The sequence below is a fragment of the Salvelinus namaycush genome, chromosome 13 (genome assembly GCF_016432855.1).
Source record: "Salvelinus namaycush isolate Seneca chromosome 13, SaNama_1.0, whole genome shotgun sequence".
Lineage (NCBI taxonomy): Eukaryota > Metazoa > Chordata > Actinopteri > Salmoniformes > Salmonidae > Salvelinus > Salvelinus namaycush.
In genome coordinates this window covers 46,214,391-46,237,059 of record NC_052319.1, presented here as the reverse complement: position 1 = coordinate 46,237,059, position 22,669 = coordinate 46,214,391, and the positions used below count along the sequence as shown (strand labels likewise).

The following is a 22,669-nucleotide window of genomic DNA, read 5'->3' as shown; positions in this document are numbered from 1 at the left end:
AGTTCAAGTAACAGACACATCTCAACATCAACTGCTCAGAGGAGACTGTGTGAATCAGGCCTTCATGGTCGAATTGCTGCAAAGAAACCACTACCAAAGGACACCAATAAGAAGAGACTTGCTTGTGCCAAGAAACACGAGCAATGGACATTAGACTGGTGGAAACTTGAGATTTTTGGTTCCAACCGCCGTGTCTTTGTGAGACGCAGAGTAGGTGAATGGATTATCTCCGTATGTGAGGTTCCTACCATGAAGCATGGAGGAGTAGGTGTGATGCTGTGGGGGTGCTTTGCTGGTGACACTGTCTGTGATTTATTTAGAATTCAAGGCACACTTAACCAGCTTGGCTACCACAGCATTCTGCAACGATAAGCCATCACATCTGGTTTGGGCTTAGTGGAACTATCATTTGTTTTTCAACAGGACAATGACCCAACACACCTCCAGGCTGTGTAAGGGCTATTTGACCAAGAAGGAGAGTGATGGAGTGCTGCATCAGATGACCTGGCTTCCACAATCACCCGACCTCAACCCAATTGAGATGGTTTGGGATGAGTTGGACCGCAGAGAGAAGGAAAAGCAGCCAACAAGTATTCAGCATATGTGGGAACTCCTTCAAGACCGCAGGAAAAGCCTTCCAGATGAAGCTGGTTGAGAGAATGCCAAGAGTGTGCAAAGCTGTCATCGAGGCAAAAGGTGGCTATTTGAAGAATCTCAAATTAAAATATCTGTTGATTTGTTTAACATTTTTTTGGTTACTACATGATTCCATGTGTTATTTACTAGTTTTGATGTCTTCACTATTATTCTACACTGTAGAAAATAGTGAAAATAATAAAGACAAACTCTTGAATGAGTAGGTGTGTCCAAACTTTTGACTGGTACTGTAGTCCAACAGACTCTGTCCAAGGTGCCTCACACCTCTGGTGCACGTGTCTGCTTTGACTATGACAGATACATTGGAGAATTTTAGAAGAATAAGACTGGAGCCTTGAATCAATACGCAGTTTAGTGAATCAATACACTATTTAGTGAAACACAAAGCTTGGCCGCCCGACTAGAATGACACAGGTTAAATAGAAGGACCTTGTGATGTGCTGCCTCGTGGGCTAGGATTGTTCTATATCCTGGTAAGATAAAAGGTGCTTTTCTCACAGGATACAAAATAGGAGGCGTATTATGAAGACAGACAGTACGCCTTTGTATTGTTCTAACGTTGACGGAAGGTTCATGCTTTAATGGAAAGTTCAATGATGTGCTCCATCAAACTGCTTCTATTTCAAGTCTAAACTTGTCTCCCATTTTGACGAAGGGGATGTGCATAACAACCTTTTAACTACACTTTAATGGTGGGGGCGAAAAGACATGTCCGTATTCATGTGACCTTGGACTGTCAGAACAATATTCTCTGAAAAAACCTGATATGACATGATGTCCCATGTTATTCTGTGAATTTATTTCAATCAACACATCATTAAAGACTTTGAAGTGGAGACAGTCAGTCATGACACTGTGCATTATTGCATTGCCGGGAAATCTCCGGCTCTGAAATGAAAGGGTCTTAAGTAGATATTTACCGTGAAGCCATTTTCTGACTAGAGGGTAAGGCCTTTTCTCAATTGGATTTGTTCAACTCCTGCGTCCTCTCTCCTCTATCGTCTCTCGCCTCCTCTTGAAAAGGTCAAACGGTAATCGAGGAGAAGCGGCGAGGAGAGTGAACTTGGTCATCAGCGCGTCATCAGGTAAATTACGTTTACAGGGGTGGATCACAAAATAAAGGCGTAAAGTGACCAAAACAAATCAAATTAGTTTAGCATATTTATATACATGAAACGGTACGTAGCATATTATTTTTAAATGTCTCAATGCTTTTTCTCCTCCCTCAAAACAATAGCTGATTCCAAGGGGGATGTGGCAGATAGAGGAGGACACTCTTCATGCTTCGCCCCACTAAGGAATTTACATCTCCTCAGTGACTTATCGGTTTCTGGGTCGCAGAGGAGAGAAGGCGGAGGAGAGAGGGCGGAGGGGAGAGGGCGGAGGGGAGAGGGGGGAGGGGAGAGGGCGGAGGGGAGAGGGCGGAGGGGAGAGGGAAGAGGGGAGAGGGCGGAGGAGGGGAGAGGGAGGAAGAGGGGAGAGGGGAGAGGGGAGAGGGCGGAGGTGAGAGGGGGGAGGTGAGAGGGGAGAGGGGAGAGGGCGGAGGGGAGAGGGCGGAGGAGAGAGGGCGGAGGAGGGGAGAGGGCGGAGGAGGGGAGAGGGAGGAGGAGGGGAGAGGGCGGAGGGGAGAGGGCGGAGGTGAGAGGGAGGAGGGGAGAGGGAGGAGGGGACAGGGCGGAGGGGAGAGGGCGGAGGAGAGAGGGCGGAGGAGGGGAGAGGGAGGAGGAGGGGAGAGGGGAGAGGGCGGAGGGGAGAGGGCGGAGGGGAGAGGGCGGAGGAGAGAGGGCAGAGGAGGGGAGAGGGAGGAGGAGGGGAGAGGGGAGAGGGCGGAGGGGAGAGGGCGGAGGTGAGAGGGAGGAGGGGAGAGGGCGGAGGAGAGAGGGCGGAGGGGAGAGGGGGGAGGGGAGAGGGCGGAGGGGAGAGGGAGGAGGGGAGAGGGCGGAGGGGAGAGGGCGGAGGGGAGAGGGCGGAGGAGAGAGGGCGGAGGGGAGAGGGGGGAGGGGAGAGGGCGGAGGGGAGAGGGAGGAGGGGAGAGGGCGGAGGAGAGAGGGGGGAGGGGAGAGGGCGGAGGGGAGAGGGAGGAGGGGAGAGGGCGGAGGAGAGAGGGCGGAGGAGGGGAGAGGGGGGAGGGGAGAGGGCGGAGGGGAAAGGGAGGAGGGGAGAGGGAGGAGGAGAGAGGGCGGAGGGGAGAGGGCGGAGGAGGGGAGAGGGAGGAGGAGGGGAGAGGGAGGAGGAGGGGAGAGGGCGGAGGGGAGAGGGCGGAGGTGAGAGGGAGGAGGGGAGAGGGCGGAGGAGGGGAGAGGGGAGAGGGCGGAGGAGAGAGGGCGGAGGGGAGAGGGCGGAGGAGGGGAGAGGGAGGAGGAGGGGAGAGGGCGGAGGGGAGAGGGCGGAGGTGAGAGGGAGGAGGGGAGAGGGCGGAGGAGAGAGGGCGGAGGGGAGAGGGGGGGTGGGAGAGGGCGGAGGGGAGAGGGAGGAGGGGAGAGGGAGGAGGAGGGGAGAGGGCGGAGGGGAGAGAGGGCGAAGGGGAGAGGGCGGAGGGGAGAGGGGGGAGGGGAGAGGGCGAAGGGGAGAGGGCGGAGGGGAGAGAGGGCGAAGGGGAGAGGGCGGAGGGGAGAGGGGGGAGGGGAGAGGGCGGAGGGGAGAGGGAGGAGGGGAGAGTGCGGAGGGGAGAGGGCGGGGGGGAGAGGGCAGAGGGGAGAGGGCGGAGGAGAGAGGGCGGAGGGGAGAGGGAGGAGGGGAGAGGGCGGAGGGGAGAGGGAGGAGGAGGGGAGAGGGGAGAGGGCGGAGGGGAGAGGGCGGAGGAGAGAGGGCGGAGGGGAGAGGGCGGAGGGGAGAGGGAGGAGGGGAGAGGGAGGAGGAGGGGAGAGGGCGGAGGGGAGAGGGAGGAGGGGAGAGGGCGGAAGGGAGAGGGAGGAGGAGGGGAGAGGGCGGAGGGGAGAGGGGGGAGGGGAGAGGGCGGAGGGGAGAGGGAGGAGGGGAGAGGGAGGAGGGGAGAGGGCAGAGGGGAGAGAGGGCGAAGGGGAGAGGGCGGAGGGGAGAGGGGGGAGGGGAGAGGGCGGAGGGGAGAGGGAGGAGGGGAGAGGGAGGAGGAGGGGAGAGGGCGGAGGGGAGAGAGGGCGAAGGGGAGAGGGCGGAGGGGAGAGGGGGGAGGGGAGAGGGCGAAGGGGAGAGGGCGGAGGGGAGAGAGGGCGAAGGGGAGAGGGCGGAGGGGAGAGGGGGGAGGGGAGAGGGCGGAGGGGAGAGGGAGGAGGGGAGAGTGCGGAGGGGAGAGGGCGGGGGGGAGAGGGCAGAGGGGAGAGGGCGGAGGAGAGAGGGCGGAGGGGAGAGGGAGGAGGGGAGAGGGCGGAGGGGAGAGGGAGGAGGAGGGGAGAGGGGAGAGGGCGGAGGGGAGAGGGCGGAGGAGAGAGGGCGGAGGGGAGAGGGCGGAGGGGAGAGGGAGGAGGGGAGAGGGAGGAGGAGGGGAGAGGGCGGAGGGGAGAGGGAGGAGGGGAGAGGGCGGAAGGGAGAGGGAGGAGGAGGGGAGAGGGCGGAGGGGAGAGGGGGGAGGGGAGAGGGCGGAGGGGAGAGGGAGGAGGGGAGAGGGAGGAGGGGAGAGGGCAGAGGGGAGAGGGCAGAGGGGAGAGGGCGGAGGAGAGAGGGCGGAGGGGAGAGGGAGGAGGGGAGAGGGCGGAGGGGAGAGGGAGGAGGAGGGGAGAGGGGAGAGGGCGGAGGGGAGAGGGCGGAGGAGAGAGGGAGGAGGGGAGAGGGAGGAGGGGAGAGGGCAGAGGGGAGAGGGCAGAGGGGAGAGGGCGGAGGAGAGAGGGCGGAGGGGAGAGGGAGGAGGGGAGAGGGCGGAGGGGAGAGGGAGGAGGAGGGGAGAGGGGAGAGGGAGGAGGAGGGGAGATGGGAGAGGGAGGAGGAGGGGAGAGGGGAGAGGGCGGAGGGGAGAGGGCGGAGGAGAGAGGGCGGAGGGGAGAGGGAGGAGGGGAGAGGGAGGAGGAGGGGAGAGGGGAGAGGGCGGAGGGGAGAGGGAGGAGGGGAGAGTGCGGAGGGGAGAGGGAGGAGGAGGGGAGAGGGCGGAGGGGAGAGGGGGGAGGGGAGAGGGCGGAGGGGAGAGGGAGGAGGAGGGGAGAGGGCGGAGGGGAGAGGGGGGAGGGGAGAGGGCGGAGGGGAGAGGGGGAGGGGAGAGGGAGGAGGGGAGAGGGAGGAGGAGGGGAGAGGGGAGAGGACGGAGGGGAGAGGGCGGAGGAGAGAGGGCGGAGGGGAGAGGGAGGAGGGGAGAGGGCGGAGGGGAGAGGGCGGAGGGGAGAGGGAGGAGGAGGGGAGAGGGCGGAGGGGAGAGGGGGGAGGGGAGAGGGTGGAGGGGAGAGGGAGGAGGAGGGGAGAGAGGGCGAAGGGGAGAGGGCGGAGGGGAGAGGGGGGAGGGGAGAGGGCGGAGGGGAGAGGGAGGAGGGGAGAGGGCGGAGGGGAGAGGGAGGAGGGGAGAGTGCGGAGGGGAGAGGGCAGAGGGGAGAGGGCAGAGGGGAGAGGGCGGAGGAGAGAGGGCGGAGGGGAGAGGGAGGAGGGGAGAGGGCGGAGGGGAGAGGGAGGAGGAGGGGAGAGGGGAGAGGGCGGAGGGGAGAGGGCGGAGGAGAGAGGACGGAGGGGAGAGGGGGGAGGGGAGAGGGCGGAGGGGAGAGGGAGGAGGGGAGAGGGGAGAGGGGAGAGGGAGGAGGGGAGAGGGAGGAGGAGGGGAGAGGGCGGAGGGGAGAGGGGGGAGGGGAGAGGGTGGAGGGGAGAGGGGGGAGGGGAGAGGGCGGAGGGGAGAGGGAGGAGGGGAGAGGGCGGAGGGGAGAGGGAGGAGGGGAGAGTGCGGAGGGGAGAGGGCAGAGGGGAGAGGGCAGAGGGGAGAGGGCGGAGGAGAGAGGGCGGAGGGGAGAGGGAGGAGGGGAGAGGGCGGAGGGGAGAGGGAGGAGGAGGGGAGAGGGGAGAGGGCGGAGGGGAGAGGGCGGAGGAGAGAGGACGGAGGGGAGAGGGGGGAGGGGAGAGGGCGGAGGGGAGAGGGAGGAAGGGAGAGGGGAGAGGGGAGAGGGAGGAGGGGAGAGGGAGGAGGAGGGGAGAGGGAGGAGGGGAGAGGGGGGAGGGGAGAGGGAGGAGGGGAGAGGGAGAAGGGGAGAGGGAGGAGGAGGGGAGAGGGGAGAGGGCGGAGGGGAGAGGGCGGAGGAGAGAGGGGGGAGGGGAGAGGGCGGAGGGGAGAGGGAGGAGGGGAGAGGGCGGAGGGGAGAGGGAGGAGGGGAGAGTGCGGAGGGTAGAGGGCAGAGGGGAGAGGGCAGAGGGGAGAGGGCGGAGGAGAGAGGGCGGAGGGGAGAGGGAGGAGGGGAGAGGGCGGAGGGGAGAGGGAGGAGGAGGGGAGAGGGGAGAGGGCGGAGGGGAGAGGGCGGAGGAGGGAGGGGAGAGGGGGGAGGGGAGAGGGCGGAGGGGAGAGGGAGGAGGGGAGAGGGAGGAGGAGGGGAGAGGGGAGAGGGCGGAGGGGAGAGGGAGGAGGAGGGGAGAGGGGAGAGGGCGGAGGGGAGAGGGAGGAGGGGAGAGGGCGGAGGGGAGAGGGAGGAGGAGGGGAGAGGGCGGAGGGGAGAGGGGGGAGGGGAGAGGGAGGAGGGGAGAGGGAGGAGGGGAGAGGGAGGAGGAGGGGAGAGGGGAGAGGGCGGAGGGGAGAGGGCGGAGGAGAGAGGGCGGAGGGGAGAGGGAGGAGGGGAGAGGGCGGAGGGGAGAGGGCGGAGGGGAGATGGAGGAGGGGAGAGGGAGGAGGAGGGGAGAGGGGAGAGGGCGGAGGGGAGAGGGCGGAGGAGAGAGGGCGGAGGGGAGAGGGAGGAGGGGAGAGGGCGGAGGGGAGATGGAGGAGGGGAGAGGGAGGAGGGGAGAGGGCGGAGGGGAGAGGGCGGAGGGGAGATGGAGGAGGGGAGAGGGCGGAGGGGAGAGGGCGGAGGGGAGATGGAGGAGGGGAGAGGGAGGAGGAGGGGAGAGGGGAGAGGGCGGAGGGGAGAGGGCGGAGGAGAGAGGGCGGAGGGGAGAGGGAGGAGGGGAGAGGGCGGAGGGGAGATGGAGGAGGGGAGATGGAGGAGGGGAGAGGGCGGAGGGGAGAGGGCGGAGGGGAGAGGGGGGAGGGGAGAGGGAGGAGGGGAGAGGGAGGAGGGGAGAGGGAGGAGGAGGGGAGAGGGGAGAGGGCGGAGGGGAGAGGGCGGAGGAGAGAGGGCGGAGGGGAGAGGGAGGAGGGGAGAGGGCGGAGGGGAGATGGAGGAGGGGAGATGGAGGAGGGGAGAGGGCGGAGGGGAGAGGGCGGAGGAAAGAGGGAGGCAGATTTTTGCCCAAATTAGAAAAAGCCTATGTTTGATTTAATGACTGTCTTTCACTGAAAAGTAATCTGGGTAATCGCGAAGAACAATCATCTAATTCATGTGAAACCAGACAGTGGCAACATAAGAGGGAAATTAGTAGATGCAGTGTGTTCACAGATGGCACGTGAATCACACATCTCTATGACTGGTCTAAATACTAAAACCTTTTGACATTCATCACTCTAATGGAGTGGTACTCATCCTTATACACCCTCGTGGTATGACTCATTCACCTAGAGAAGTACTTCATATTACTGCTACTTTTAAGTGCTTTTATAAAGCTTTTACCCTTTTACTTATGAAGTTTTACTTTTACTCCTACACACTAATATCTGTAGGAAGGCGAGTCTCTCATGAACGTTTACATGTTGGTTGTTTTGTTATAGGACGCCCACAAGCCTCACAAGACTCGTCTGAAGGTCCCCAGTACCAGTTTGAAACATTTGATGGAAGTACAATATATATGGAGATTGTTTAGTGCCAAAAATAAGGGGTCAAATAAATGTTTAAAAAAATAAAACAATCCTGAGCTTTCTTTTTTCTCTCAGATATAGGACAGACACATCAGAACAAACTTCCTTTAGATTTTGGGGGGGGACTATCTGTTGTTCCATGTGTTTGTATGGGCTAATAGTAGTAAGGCCAAATTGAAAAATGTATTAAATATTTTTTTATATATATTTGAATACTTAAAAATTCAAAATCAAAAAGCTAAATTATCCTTGGTATGTGTAAAACAATTAAAACTTCTTTAAACCTCTTCATTTCCTTGAATCTGGCAAATAAACATGGCTGCTTTCCCTCAACCCCAATTAAACGCTGCTCTCCCTCAAACCCAAATAAACGCTGCTCTCTCTCCTGCCTCCCATTGAACACAGTTCTCCCTCCCTCCGCGCTCCCATTTAACGCTGCCCTCCCTCCCTCTTCACTCCCATTTAACGCCAACCTCCCTCCCTCTTCACTCCCATTGAACGCCAACCTCCCTCCTGCTTCCCTCCCATTGACTGGCCAGTGACTTTGAGAATCTGGCAGTAGCTCCCCACTAGAAGTGTTAACGGCAATTAAACACATGGCGCCACTTTGTCAGTCTGCAGCGGAGGTGACACATGAAGGATAACAGACTCCTGTTACCTTCAGCTTTCATCTGACATGGATTAAATGGCACTAGACTCTTGGTTTTCCTGACATTTGTCAGAAATCGATTGCAATTGAATCACTCAGGGAGGCGCTATCAGCCATGCGTACCCTAGCTGTTTCCATGTTAACTGGACAAAGAATTGAGCACTTTTGTAAAAATATGTCGCCTGATACTGGGCTATAAGCTATAAGTAACTATACAGGCTAATCATCATTAAGCAGGACAGAGAGACTAGCACTGACAGTAGAAGGCAGGAGAGACTAGCACTGACAGTAGAAGGCAGGAGAGACTAGCACTGACAGTAGAAGGCAGGAGAGACTAGCACTGACAGTAGAAGGCAGGAGAGACTAGCACTGACAGTAGAAGGCAGGAGAGATCAGCACTGACAGTAGAAGGCAGGAGAGACTAGCACTGACAGTAGAAGGCAGGAGAGACCAGCACTGACAGTAGAAGGCAGGAGAGACTAGCACTGACAGTAGAAGGCAGGAGAGACCAGCACTGACAGTAGAAGGCAGGAGAGACTAGCACTGACAGTAGAAGGCAGGAGAGACCAGCACTGACAGTAGAAGGCAGGAGAGACCAACACTGACAGTAGAAGGCAGGAGAGACCAGCACTGACAGTAGAAGTTAGGAGAGACTAGCACTGACAGTAGAAGGCAGGAGAGACTAGCACTGACAGTAGAAGGCAGGAGAGACTAGCACTGACAGTAGAAGGCAGGAGAGACTAACACTGACAGTAGAAGGCAGGAGAGACCAGCACTGACAGTAGAAGGCAGGAGAGACTAGCACTGACAGTAGAAGGCAGTAGAGACTAGCACTGACAGTAGAAGGCAGTAGAGACCAGCACTGACAGTAGAAGGCAGTAGAGACCAGCACTGACAGTAGAAGGCAGGAGAGACTAGCACTGACAGTAGAAGGCAGGAGAGACTAGCACTGACAGTAGAAGGCAGGAGAGACCAGCACTGACAGTAGAAGACAGGAGAGACCAGCACTGACAGTAGAAGGCAGGAGAGACCAGCACTGACAGTAGAAGGCAGGAGAGACCAGCACTGACAGTAGAAGGCAGGAGAGACCAGCACTGACAGTAGAAGGCACTTGAGGTATATTAAATCTTTTTTTGATGTACTCAGAAGACCATGATTAGCATGTTTTAACCACTCCTATTTAAATGGTAGATTATCAGACACTCAACAAGAAGGTCTGATTTCATTATTACTGAAACAGGATCCAGGTGGTAAATATAAAGATCTGGTCCATTTAAACAAAACTGGAGGCGCCTTGAACTACTTCAGTGTTGTGATGCAAAAATTATTGCAAAATGTATAGCGCATAGAATTAAAAAGCTATTGTTGGATATTATTCATCCTAATCTGACAGGTTTTTTACATGGACGATACAATGGAGATAATATAAAACAAGTACTGGAAACAATAGAACACTATGAAAAACCTGGGAAACCAGGCCTGGTAGTCATAGCTGACTTTGAAAAGGCTTTTGATAAAGTACGACTGGAATTTATATATAAATGCCTGGAATATTTTAATTTTGGAGAATCTCTTATAAAATGGGTTAAAGTTATGTATAGTAACCCTATGTGTAAAGGAGTAAGTCATGGTTACTTCTCAGACATTATTAAACTGTCAAGAGGATTAAAAACAAAGGTGTCATTTTACCCTGATGTGTCACGCCCTGACCTTTGAGAGCCTTTTTATGTCTCTATTTGGTTTGGTCAGGGTGTGATTTGGGTGGGCATTCTATGTTCTTTATTTCTATGATTCGTGTTTCTATGTTTTGGCCGGGTATGGTGTCTCAATCAGGGACAGCTGTCTATCATCGTCTCTGATTGGGAATCATACTTAGGCAGCCTGCTTTGCCACCTTAGGTTGTGGGATGTTGTTTTTGTTAGCTCTGGTGAGCCTTCACGAAGTTAAGTTCGTTGTTCTTTTGTTTGGTTTTTTAATAAAGAAACATGAACACGTACCACGCTGCACCTTGGTCTCATCCTTCTGACGAGCGTTACATGATGGTTCATGTTTTCTTTTAAATCCACAATTTGAATCCCTCCACAGCCTCATAGAGGATCTAGAAACATATTCTAACCTCTCTGTATTACAACCAAATTATGATCAGTGTACTACATTACGTATTGGATCACTAAAAAATACAACTTTAACATTACTGTGTAGTTTACCAATAAAATGGTCTGACGGGTGAAGTGGACATACTCTCTTCATATCCCAAAAGAAACTAATGATCTCACAACAAAATATTTTAATAGAAAGTTAGCAGAAATAGATAAGATCATGCTACCATGGAAAGGGAAATAACTATCTATTTGTGGAAAAAATCACCCTAATTAACTTTTTAGTCATACCCCAGTTTACCTACAGTTATTGCTTATGACCCTGCCTACAGCTAACGACTTGTTTTTTAAATTATATGAGCAAAAAAATATTCAATTTCATTTGGAACGGTAAACCAGACAAAATTAAACGGGACTATTTATATAATGAACATGAATTCAGAGGGAAGAAATTATTAAATATTAAAGCATTAGACCTCTCACTAAAGGCTTCAGTCATACAAAAGGTATAATTAAATCCCAACTGGTTCTCTAGCAGATTAGTAAGCATGTCTCACCCCATGTTCAAGAATGGCCTTTTTCCCTTTAGTCAGATAACCTCTCACTTTCGGTTATTTGAAAATGAAATAATCTCCAAAATATATTTATTTTATTATTCATTTATTATTATTCTATTTTTAAAAGAAGTCATAGAAGGTTGGTTGTAATTTCAGTTTAATCCACCAGAAAAAAAATAGAAATATTGTTGTTAAACTCAAATATACTAATTCATAAAAAATCATTCTTTTAGGGAGAGAAAAAAATTAAAACGGTATAATCCATGTAAATGATATCATAAATAGGACTGGTGGAGTTGTTACATATGCAGATAACAAAATTATATGGAAATGTCTACTCTATCCAAAATTACAACCAATTAATTGCAGCATTTCTGCAAAAATGGAAGATGGAGAAGGTAAGGAACTTGTCTGTTGGCCCTGCATTAAAGACCAAAACTGGTTATGGAAAAGTATGATATATAAAAAAGTATACCTGTTTCATTTAAGGACCAACAAATTGACAGATGTGCCGTATAGATTGCAAAATAGTTTGGAAGCGATTTTCAATGTACCGATTCCATGGCACATGTTTTATGAACTGATATACAAAACGACGTTGGATTCGAAACGTAGAGTTTTTCAATTTAAATGATTTTACAAAATTCTTGCAACCAATAGAATGTTATATATATGGGGGATACAACCATCCCAGCTGTGCAGATTTTGCTGCAAAGAGACAGAATCATTAGATCACTTGTTTTGTTACTGCCCATGTTTTTGATCGCAAGGTCAGGAATGGTTGAAGAATTGCAACATTTACCTGGAGCTAACTCTGCAAATAGCACTGCTGGGTGATTTGAAAAGTCATAGTCAATCAATTAATAATATAATAATACTCTTAGCAAAAAAATATATATTTTATTTACAATCTGTAGAATGTATGAGAATAGAAAGGTTCAGATATTCTGTGAAACATCACAACACAGTTGAAAAATATATGGCAAATAGAAAACAAAACTGGATGGTGTTCAGAGATAGATGGGAGGGGTTGAGTGGAGCTGAAGGGTGGGACTAAAAAGAACCAAAAAACAACATAACTAACGTAAAATATACTGTGTCCGTAAAATGTATATAGTATGCATAAACTGGAAGTAGAAGACTAAGTGTTGTCTATTAGTTTACTCCAATTAGGGAAGGGGTGGTAGGGTTAGGGGGAAATAAATATATACACAAACGGTCAAAAGTTGTAGAACACCTACTCATTCAAGGGTTTTTCTTTATTTTTACAATTTTCTACATTGTAGAATAATAGTGAAGACATCGAAAATATGAAATAACACATATGGAATCATTTAGTAACCAAAAAAGTGTTAAAGAAATCAAAATATATTTGAGATTATTCAAATAGCCACCCTTTGCCTTGTTGACAGCTTTGCACACTCTTGGCATTCTCTCAACCAGCTTCACCTGGAAAGCTTTTACAACAATCTTGAAAGAGTTCCCACATATGCTGAGCACTTGTTGGCTGCTTTTCCTTCACTCTGCGGTCAGACTCATCCCAAACCATCTCAATTGGGTTGAGTTTGTGGGATTGTGGAGGCCAGGTCATCTGATGCAACACTCCATCACTCTCCTTCTTGGTAAAATAGCCCTTGCACAGCCTGGAGGTGTGTTGGGTCATTGTCCTCTTGAAAAACAAATGATAGTCCCACTAAGCCCAAACCAGATGGGATGGCGTATTGCTGCAGAATTCTGTGGTAGCCATGCTGGTGAAGTGTGCCTTGAATTCTAAATAAATCACAAACAGTGTCACCAGCAAAGCACCCCCACACCATAACACCTCCTCCTCCATGCTTCATGGTGGGATATACACATGCAGAGACCATCCATTCACCCCCACCGTGTCTCACTAAGACACAGCAGTTGGAACCAAAGATCTCCAATTTGGACTCCAGACCAACGGACACATTTCCACTGGTCTAATGTCCATTGCTCATGTTTCTTGGCTCAAGCAAGTCTCTTCTTATTATTAGTTTCCTTTAGTAGTGGTTTCTTTGCAGCAATTCGACCATGAAGGCCTGATTTACACAGTCTCCTCTGAACAGTTGATGTTGGGATGTGTCTATTACTTGAACTCTGTGAAGCATTTATTTGGGCTGCAATTTCTGAGGCTGGTAACTCTAATGAACTTATCCTCTGCAGTAGAGTTAACTCTGGGTCTTCCATTCTGTGGCGGTCCTCATGAGAGACAGTTTCATCATAGCGCTTGATGGTTTTTTGCGACTGCAATTTTCCGTATTGACTGACCTTCATGTCTTAAAGTAATGATGGACTGTCATTTCTCGTTGCTTATTTGAGCTGTTCTTGCCATAATATGGATGTGGTCTTTTACCAAATAGGAATATCTTCTGTATACCCCCCTACCTTGTCACAACACAACTGATTGGCTCAAATGTATTAAGGAAAGACATTCCACAAATTCACTTTTAAGAAGGCACTCCTGTTAATTGAAATGCATTCCAGGTGACTACCTCATGAACCTGGTTGAGAGAACGCCAAGCGTGTATAAAGCTGTCATCAAGGCAAAGGATGGCTATTTGAAGAATCTCAAACATAAAATATATTTCATTTTCTGTCACGGCTGTCGTAAGAACAGGACCAAGGCACAGCGGATGTTGAGTTCCACATATTTAATTCAAAGAGAAACTTAAACAAAATATATCAATATACGAACAACTAAACGTGACTACGTGGTGCACAAACACAAAACAATATCCCACAAACACAGGTGGGAAAAATAGCTACTTAAATATGATCCCCAATTAGAGACAACGATTACCAGCTGCCTCTAATTGGGAATCATATAAAACACCAACATAGAAAATATAAACTAGAAAACAACATAGAAATTATAAACTAGAATACCCTCTAGTCACGCCCTGACCTACTACACCATAGAGAAACAAGGGCTCTCTATGGTCAGGGCGTGACATTTTCTTTTGTTTACACCATGATTTCATGTGTGTTATTTCACAGTTTTGATGTCTTCACTATTATTCTACAATGTAGAAAATTGTAAAAATAAAGAAAAACCCTTGAATGAGTAGGTGTTCTAAAACTTTTGACCAGTAGTGTATATTTACCAAAAAAAATAAATGGGGGACTGGAAATTATGCAGATAATTACATTGATAGAAGCCACAATCTATCTGCAGTATTAAAGCTGATCTACCCCAGGCTGTATCACAACCAGCCGTGATTGGGAGTTCCGTAGGGCGGCGCACAATTTGCCCAGCGTGTTCCGGGTTTGGCCGTAATTGTAAACAAGAATGTGTTCTTTAACTGACTTGCCTAGTTAAATAAAGTTGAAATAAAAATGTAATTAAAATAAACATGACAAGGCAGTACCAGAGAGTTGCTGATACATTAGGCCAAGTTGATTTGCCAGTGAATAATGTCCTGTTAAACTGTTTTCATTCCCATTCTCTCCCCCACTAGAATGTAACGCATCATCTATTTTCGTCAACCTTTTGTCTCCTCTTTCACACACACACTCTGATGTAATTATCCCCTTATCGTTTGAATTTACAATTAAACATGCGGTATTATACAGACGCCTTTTCTTTTTCATCCTGGCTGTTACATACTAAAGAAGAACTGTAGGTCCACATGAATATAACGTTCATGCATAAATACATATTTCATTGAAGTATTGAATGTGCCATGGCAGCCAGAACTCATGTTAATGAGGTGAGTGAAATTACCCACCAAAAAAAGAACCTTGTTCCTAGGTTTTTATGTAGAGAGCAGACATAACCAGTTCTGCTGATGTACAGCTGTCTGAGAGTTCTCTGCCATAAAATATTATTCTGCGTAATCTGCCATAAAATATTATTCTGCGTAATCTGCTATAAGATATTACTCTGGGTAAATGCCTAACGCTGTACAAAAAAAAAAGACCGCGATGTGAAAATGAAAGTAACTCCCTAACATCTTGGATTGTGCATGGTCTGATACACGTGAGATAAATATCTATGGTGTTTACGTGGGCTCAGGCTGTTTTCCTGTTTTATAACAACATCCACGTGGGAGTAGACAAGAGGAGGTGAAGGAGACGGTCAGTTGACTGAGTATCACCGGAGCGTGACTGAGTATCACCGGAGAGCGACGACAACATAACACCAAGCTGCACCAAATACACCCACACACACACACGTGTAAACACACACACACACACACTGGATAAACTTTTCTGGGTAAGCCAAGAAAACAACCAAAATCAACAAGATAAATTGTTATCTGTCTAAGATTTAAGGAAACACGATTGAACCGGAACAGACAAAAAACAGACACCTTTTAAACACAATCAATGAATTCTAAATGTAACCCATTGGTGTAGTCTAAACTTCCCTGAGAGCTTCCTATTAGTGCTGGTGTTAAAGAGTGGTATTGTGGAGTCCACAGGTTCAGATGGTGAGCAAACGCTGTCATAAAAGACATGATGTTTGTTACCGTGGCAACGTCATAAAGACCTGCGTTTGAATGCTGGGGCTGTAATCACAGGCCTGTTGTGTGCTGTCCCTAATGCTTCCATCCAGAGCTCTTCTGGAAATTAAAGGGCCACTGCTAAATAAAACTAGTCTCACAGCGCACTGTGGTCACAACAGTTTTTTCCATCGTCTAGCCAACTCACTCCTCTTTCACGAGTCACATATCAACAGTTGTCATTTATATCACTGTAGTACATAGTGCACCACAATGAGTGGTGATGATTTTCTACAGGAGCAACAGATTGTCATAGTTGCTATGCCAATTAAGAGTATTTCTCTGCTAGACAGATTATTGTAGTATAGCCACTGAATCTGCTTCCAATACGTTCTCTGACCAGACATGTTTAGCCTTCCTTGAAATCCCTCCATTCAGAGGTAATATTTTACTAACAACAATGTCACTGCTTCTTTAAATGTACCACAATGTTCCAATTGTGTTTTGTAAATCATTGTGTGTCAGGTTACACTCAAATCCAAACCATAAAGATGAATATCACTCTACATCAGTCTCAAGGTTTTGGGGATCTTTTGAACTGTTTCCTACTAAATTATGTATGAAAGTATTTATTTTTTATTTATTTTTTTGTCGTTTTTTGATCTCTCTACCAGAGACAAAATGTCTTCATTGGGCATTAGAGTCATGTCAGCGTGAACAGCGATAATATGACTGTAATACTCAATTAAGGTAAAGGGAATGTCTACTGCTATCTCTGCACATGCAGACGCTACACAGCAAATTACTTCAGCAAACATCGTGACTGTATCTCTCTCACACATCACTAACAAGCCCGGAGTAAGAAGGGAACAGAACAGAAATTCAAGACAAAACATATATTTTTTTAATGCGTTTATGTATTATTTTATGAGAGAGAAAAAAAAAGAACAGGGGTTTTGTATCATGATTTTGTCAACAAATATCAAATAAGTAATCCTCAGACTTCTCAAGACACAAATGCTGATTTTTCTTCTGTGAAGTGCCAAACAGTAAGTACCAACATGAGAATAAACATGTTTTCTAGATTAACACTGCCACCCTGAGGTTAGACAAGCAACCACGGCTAATCAGGACTGCCCTTGTCAAATCAAATCAAATTTTATTGGTCACATACACGTGTTTAGCAGATGTTATTACAGGGTGTAGCGAAATGCTTGTGTTTCTAGCTCCAACAGTGCAGTAATATCTAGCAAGTAATATCTAACAATGTCACAACAATACACACAATACACACTAATCTAAAGTAAAATAATGGAATTAAGAATATATACATATTTGGATGAGCAATGTCAGAGCGGCATAGACTAAAATACAGTAGAATAGAGTACAGTATATACATATGAGATGAGTAATACATAGACTAAAATACAGTAGAATAGAATACAGTATATACATATGAGATGAGTAATACATAGACTAAAATACAGTAGAATAGAGTACAGTATATACATATGAGATGAGTAATACATAGACTAAAATACAGTAGAATAGAATACAGTATATACATATGAGATGAGTAATACATAGACTAAAATACAGTAGAATAGAGTACAGTATATACATATGAGATGAGTAATACATAGACTAAAATACAGTAGAATAGAATACAGTCTATACATATGAGATGAGTAATACATAGACTAAAATACAGTAGAATAGAATACAGTCTATACATATGAGATGAGTAATACATAGACTAAAATACAGTAGAATAGAATACAGTCTATACATATGAGATGAGTAATACATAGACTAAAATACAGTAGAATAGAATACAGTCTATACATATGAGATGAGTAATACATAGATTAAAATACAGTAGAATAGTATACAGTCTATACATATGAGATGAGTAATACATAGACTAAAATACAGTAGAATAGAATACAGTCTATACATATGAGATGAGTAATCCAAGATATGTAAACATTATTAAAGTGACTAGTGATTTCAAGTCTGTGTATATCGGGCAGCAGCCTCTAAGGTGCTAGTGATGGCTATTTAACAGTCTGATGGCCTTGAGATAGAAGCTGTTTTTCAGTCTCTCGGTCCCTGCTTTGACGCACCTGTACTGACCTCGCCTTCTGAATGATAGCGGGGTGAACAGGCAGTGGCTCGGGTGGTTGTTGTCCTTGATGATCGTCTACATTGAAATCTGTTTGTATGCAGCTTCAACAGCAATGAAATCTGCCTCTTGTACACAAATCGTACTTGTACTGACTACAATATTGTCTCCATTTATGTTAAATCCTGTCCTCTTTAACAATTTGTCACAAATATCTTCAAGCTTTTGGCAGAATAATGTAGAATGATTTATCTGGTTCTGTCGTTGGGAGGATTTTCAGAAGATGGGGGACAAGGAGTGGTTTGATGTGGTATAGACAGGTTGGTTGTTTAGCAACAAACAGATTTTTCCGCAACTATAAAGCAAAACAGACGGGTTCCGTTAGATTGTTGACAACATGTAAACTATTTCGTCTCCAACGTTATTGAAAACAGATATGTAATTTTGAACAATGAGCACTTGTTGTCTGTCAAATACATTGTTACAGTTATTGGTTAGCTACAGGCAGACAGGCAGACAGACAGACAGACAGACAGGCATGTCTGTCTGTCTGTCTGCCTGTCTCTTTATCCGTCTGTCTGTCTGCCCACCTGTCTGCCTGTCTGTCTGTTTATCCATCTGCCTGGTAGGTAGACAGACAGACAGACAGGAGACAGATGGACAGACAGGCAGACAGATGGCCAGACAATCAGAAAGGCATATAGATAGATATGCCTGCCTGCATGCCTGCCTGCCTGCCTGCCTGCCTGCCTGCCTGCCTGCCTGCCTGCCTGCCTGCCTGCCTGCTTGTCTATCTATATGCCTTTCTGATTGTCTGGCCATCTGTCTGTCTGCCTGTCTGTCTGTCTGTCTGTCTGTCTGTCTGTCTGTCTGTCTGTCTGTCTGTCTGTCTGTCTGTCTGTCTGTCTGTCTGTCTGTCTGTCTTTGTATATCAATAAATAACACATCAGCAGAGGGCGCTGTTGTATATCATAACTAGTTCTACCACAGCTGATGTAACCCTAACCCTAACCAGTGTTTAACAGGCTCTCTCCATCCTCAGGTTAACCTGGCAGTGTTTAACATGGTCTCTCCATCCTCGGGTTAACCTGGCAGTGTTTAACAGGCTCTCTCCATCATCAGGTTAACCTGGCAGTGTTTAACATGCTCTCTCCATCCTCAGGTTAACCTGGCAGTGTTTAACATGGTCTCTCCATCCTCAGGTTAACCTGGCAGTGTTTAACATGGTCTCTCCATCCTCAGGTTAACCTGGCAGTGTTTGACATGCTCTCTCCATCCTCAGGTTAACCTGGCAGTGTTTAACATGCTCTCTCCATCCCCAGGTTAACCTGGCAGTGTTTAACATGCTCTCTCCATCCTCAGGTTAACCTGGCAGTGTTTAACATGCTCTCTCCATCCTCAGGTTAACCTGGCAGTGTTTAACATGCTCTCTCCATCCTCAGGTTAACCTGGCAGTGTTTAACATGCTCTCTCCATCCTCAGGTTAACCTGGCAGTGTTTAACATGCTCTCTCCATCCTCAGGTTAACCTGGCAGTGTTTAACATGCTCTCTCCATCCTCAGGTTAACCTGGCAGTGTTTAACATGCTCTCTCCATCCTCAGGTTAACATGGCAGGGTTTAACATGCTCTCTCCATCCTCAGGTTAACATGGCAGTGTTTGACATGCTCTCTCCATCCTCAGGTTAACCTGGCAGTGTTTAACATGCTCTCTCCATCCTCAGGTTAACCTGGCAGTGTTCAACATGCTCTCTCCATCCTCAGGTTAACCTGGCAGTGTTTAACAGGCTCTCTCCATCCTCAGGTTAACCTGGCAGTGTTTAACATGCTCTCTCCATCCTCAGGTTAACCTGGCAGTGTTTAACATGCTCTCTCCATCCTCGGGTTAACCTGGCAGTGTTTAACATGCTCTCTCCGTCCTCAGGTTAACCTGGCAGTGTTTAACATGCTCTCTCCATCCTCAGGTTAACCTGGCAGTGTTTAACATGCTCTCTCCGTCCTCAGGTTAACCTGGCAGTGTTTAACATGCTCTCTCCATCTAGGTTAACCTGGCAGTGTTTAACATGCTCTCTCCATCTAGGTTAACCTGGCAGTGTTTATCATGCTCTCTCCATCCTCAGGTTAACCTGGCAGTGTTTATCATGCTCTCTCCATCATCAGGTTAACCTGGCAGTGTTTAACATGCTCTCTCCATCCTCAGGTTAACCTGACAGTGTTTAACATGCTCTCTCCATCCTCAGGTTAACCTGGCAGTGTTTAACATGCTCTCTCCATCTTCAGGTTAACCTGGCAGTGTTTATCATGCTCTCTCCATCCTCAGGTTAACCTGGCAGTGTTTGACATGCTCTCTCCATCCTCGGGTTAACCTGGCAGTGTTTAACATGCTCTCACCATCCTCAGGTTAACCTGGCAGTGTTTAACATGCTCTCACCATCCTCAGGTTAACCTGGCAGTGTTTAACAGGCTCTCTCCATCCTCAGGTTAACCTGGCAGTGTTTAACATGCTCTCACCATCCTCAGGTTAACCTGGCAGTGTTTAACATGCTCTCTCCATCCTCAGGTTAACCTGGCAGTGTTTAACATGCTCTCTCCATCATCAGGTTAACCTGGCAGTGTTTAACATGCTCTCTCCATCATCAGGTTAACCTGGCAGTGTTTAACATGCTCTCTCCATCATCAGGTTAACCTGGCAGTGTTTAACATGCTCTCTCCATCATCAGGTTAACCTGGCAGTGTTTAACATGCTCTCTCCATCCTCAGGTTAACCTGGCAGTGTTTAACAGGCTATCTCCATCCTCGGGTTAACCTGGCAGTGTTTAACATGCTCTCTCCATCCTCAGGTTAACCTGGCAGTGTTTAACATGCTCTCTCCATCATCAGGTTAACCTGGCAGTGTTTAACATCCTTTCTCCATCCTCAGGTTAACCTGGCAGTGTTTAACATGCTCTCTCCATCCTCAGGTTAACCTGGCAGTGTTTAACATGCTCTCTCCATCCTCAGGTCAACCTGGCAGTGTTTAACATGCTCTCTCCATCCTCAGGTTAACCTGGCAGTGTGTAACATGCTCTCTCCATCCTCAGGTTAACCTGGCAGTGTTTAACATGCTCTCTCCATCCTCAGGTTAACCTGGCAGTGTTTGACATGCTCTCTCCATCCCCAGGTTAACCTGGCAGTGTTTAACATGCTCTCTCCATCTAGGTTAACCTGGCAGTGTTTAACATGCTCTCTCCATCCTCAGGTTAACCTGGCAGTGTTTAACATGCTCTCTCCATCTAGGTTAACCTGGCAGTGTTTAACATGCTCTCTCCATCCTCAGGTTAACCTGGCAGTGTTTAACATGCTCTCTCCATCTAGGTTAACCTGGCAGTGTTTAACATGCTCTCTCCATCCTCAGGTCAACCTGGCAGTGTTTAACATGCTCTCTCCATCCTCAGGTTAACCTGGCAGTGTGTAACATGCTCTCTCCATCCTCAGGTTAACCTGGCAGTGTTTAACATGCTCTCTCCATCCTCAGGTTAACCTGGCAGTGTTTGACATGCTCTCTCCATCCCCAGGTTAACCTGGCAGTGTTTAACATGCTCTCTCCATCTAGGTTAACCTGGCAGTGTTTAACATGCTCTCTCCATCCTCAGGTTAACCTGGCAGTGTTTAACATGCTCTCTCCATCTAGGTTAACCTGGCAGTGTTTAACAGGCTCTCTCCATCATCAGGTTAACCTGGCAGTGTTTAACAGGCTCTCTCCATCTAGGTTAACCTGGCAGTGTTTAACATGCTCTCTCCATCCTCAGGTTAACCTGGCAGTGTTTATCATGCTCTCTCCATCCTCAGGTTAACCTGGCAGTGTTTAACAGGCTCTCTCCATCGTCAGGTTAACCTGGCAGTGTTTAACAGGCTCTCTCCATCATCATGTTAACCTGGCAGTGTTTAACAGGCTCTTTCCATCTAGGTTAACATGGCAGTATTTAACAGGCTCTCTCCATCCTCAGGTTAACATGGCAGTGTTCATTTCTTTAACAGACTAAAATAGTCCTTGTACATAGTCCTCATAGAGGTACTTACCTGCATGTAGAGAGCTGTAGTCCTGCCATCCAGTAGGTCCCCTAAGGGATGGTTGATGGTTACATGAGTGCACTGTGCTGTTTTGTTCCATGGGGCTAGACACTAGGAGATAGGCCTATATGTCTCATTTGTCACATTACACCAGCACAATTCATACCCCCCCCCCCCCCCCCGGCAGCTCTTCCTGTTCCACAGTGAGATATGAAACCTTGGAGTTGAGATTTACAAAGTTGCTGTGGGGGAACCGGTGCCAAAAAACTTTGGACTTCCTTTATGTGGGCTGAGTCATCTTTTCTGACTTTGTTGGGTAACAAACTGCACACAACTTACAGTCCTCAATCAAATAAACCTCTTATGTATGCCCTCTGAGATTTCAATAATCAGCTTACACTGCCATTTGTATTTTTATTTAACCAGGCAAGTCAGTTAAGAACAAATTCTTATTTCAAATGACAGTATAGGAACAGTGGGTTCCTTGTTCAGGGGCAGAACAACATATTTTTACCTTGTCAGCTCAGGGATTTGATCTAGCAACCTTTCAGTTACAGGCCCAACGCTTTAACTACTAGGCTACCTGTACGTGTGAAAGAGTTATTCAACAGACCATGAGGTAGCCAAAGACTCCAAATAAAATACAAAATATTGCCTTTGGTATTCATATCAGAGTTTTCCTTTGAACTACATATTATTTTAGTTGATATGTTATTGTTATAAAAAGCAAACATCAGACATCTGTTTGGAACAAATTCATAATTACTGCAAGCTCTCTATGTGGTCTCTGTTTGGTTATGTTTCTCATAGGAACCCTACTAGGAGAACAGTCTGTGGCAGATGAGCCTTCATCACTGGCGTACAGCGTTCACTATCACACAGTGCTGGGCACTTTCTTACGGCTCTACATGATTCTCTGCTATATGTAACAGTACATAACATTTGTTTAACAGAATAGCCCTCAGCGACAGAGACACACGGAAGCTCGGGTTTGTGGATCTCAGGCCGCGTGAGCCCTCATTGGTATTTGGCAAAAGCCGCAGCTACTCTTCCTGATTGTGAGTCATCAATCACTTTCCGAGTAATTTGTTTGTGACTGCTTTATGGTGGACAGCGCTGTGTTGCCAGGCGGAGGTACAGAGTGCGCTCAGGGTCATGGAAGACTTGATAATATATGAAATCTGTCTCAAGCCATGCCTCATGGTGCCTCATGTAGTGTAGTGCAACGTATTCCCCTTCCCCATC

General features: G+C 48.2%; 1 protein-coding gene across 1 annotated transcript in view; it reads right to left on the bottom strand.

Annotated features, from left to right (window-relative positions):
• LOC120058157 (receptor-type tyrosine-protein phosphatase-like N) overlaps positions 1 to 21,439 on the bottom strand; it is a 69,025-nt gene extending 47,586 nt beyond the window's left edge. Inside the window, exon 1 of the mRNA XM_039006625.1 lies at positions 21,434 to 21,439. Within this exon, the coding sequence (XP_038862553.1) occupies positions 21,434 to 21,439 (6 nt within the window). The remainder of the gene's footprint in view (positions 1 to 21,433) is intronic.
• Positions 21,440 to 22,669: the final 1,230 nt, after the last annotated feature.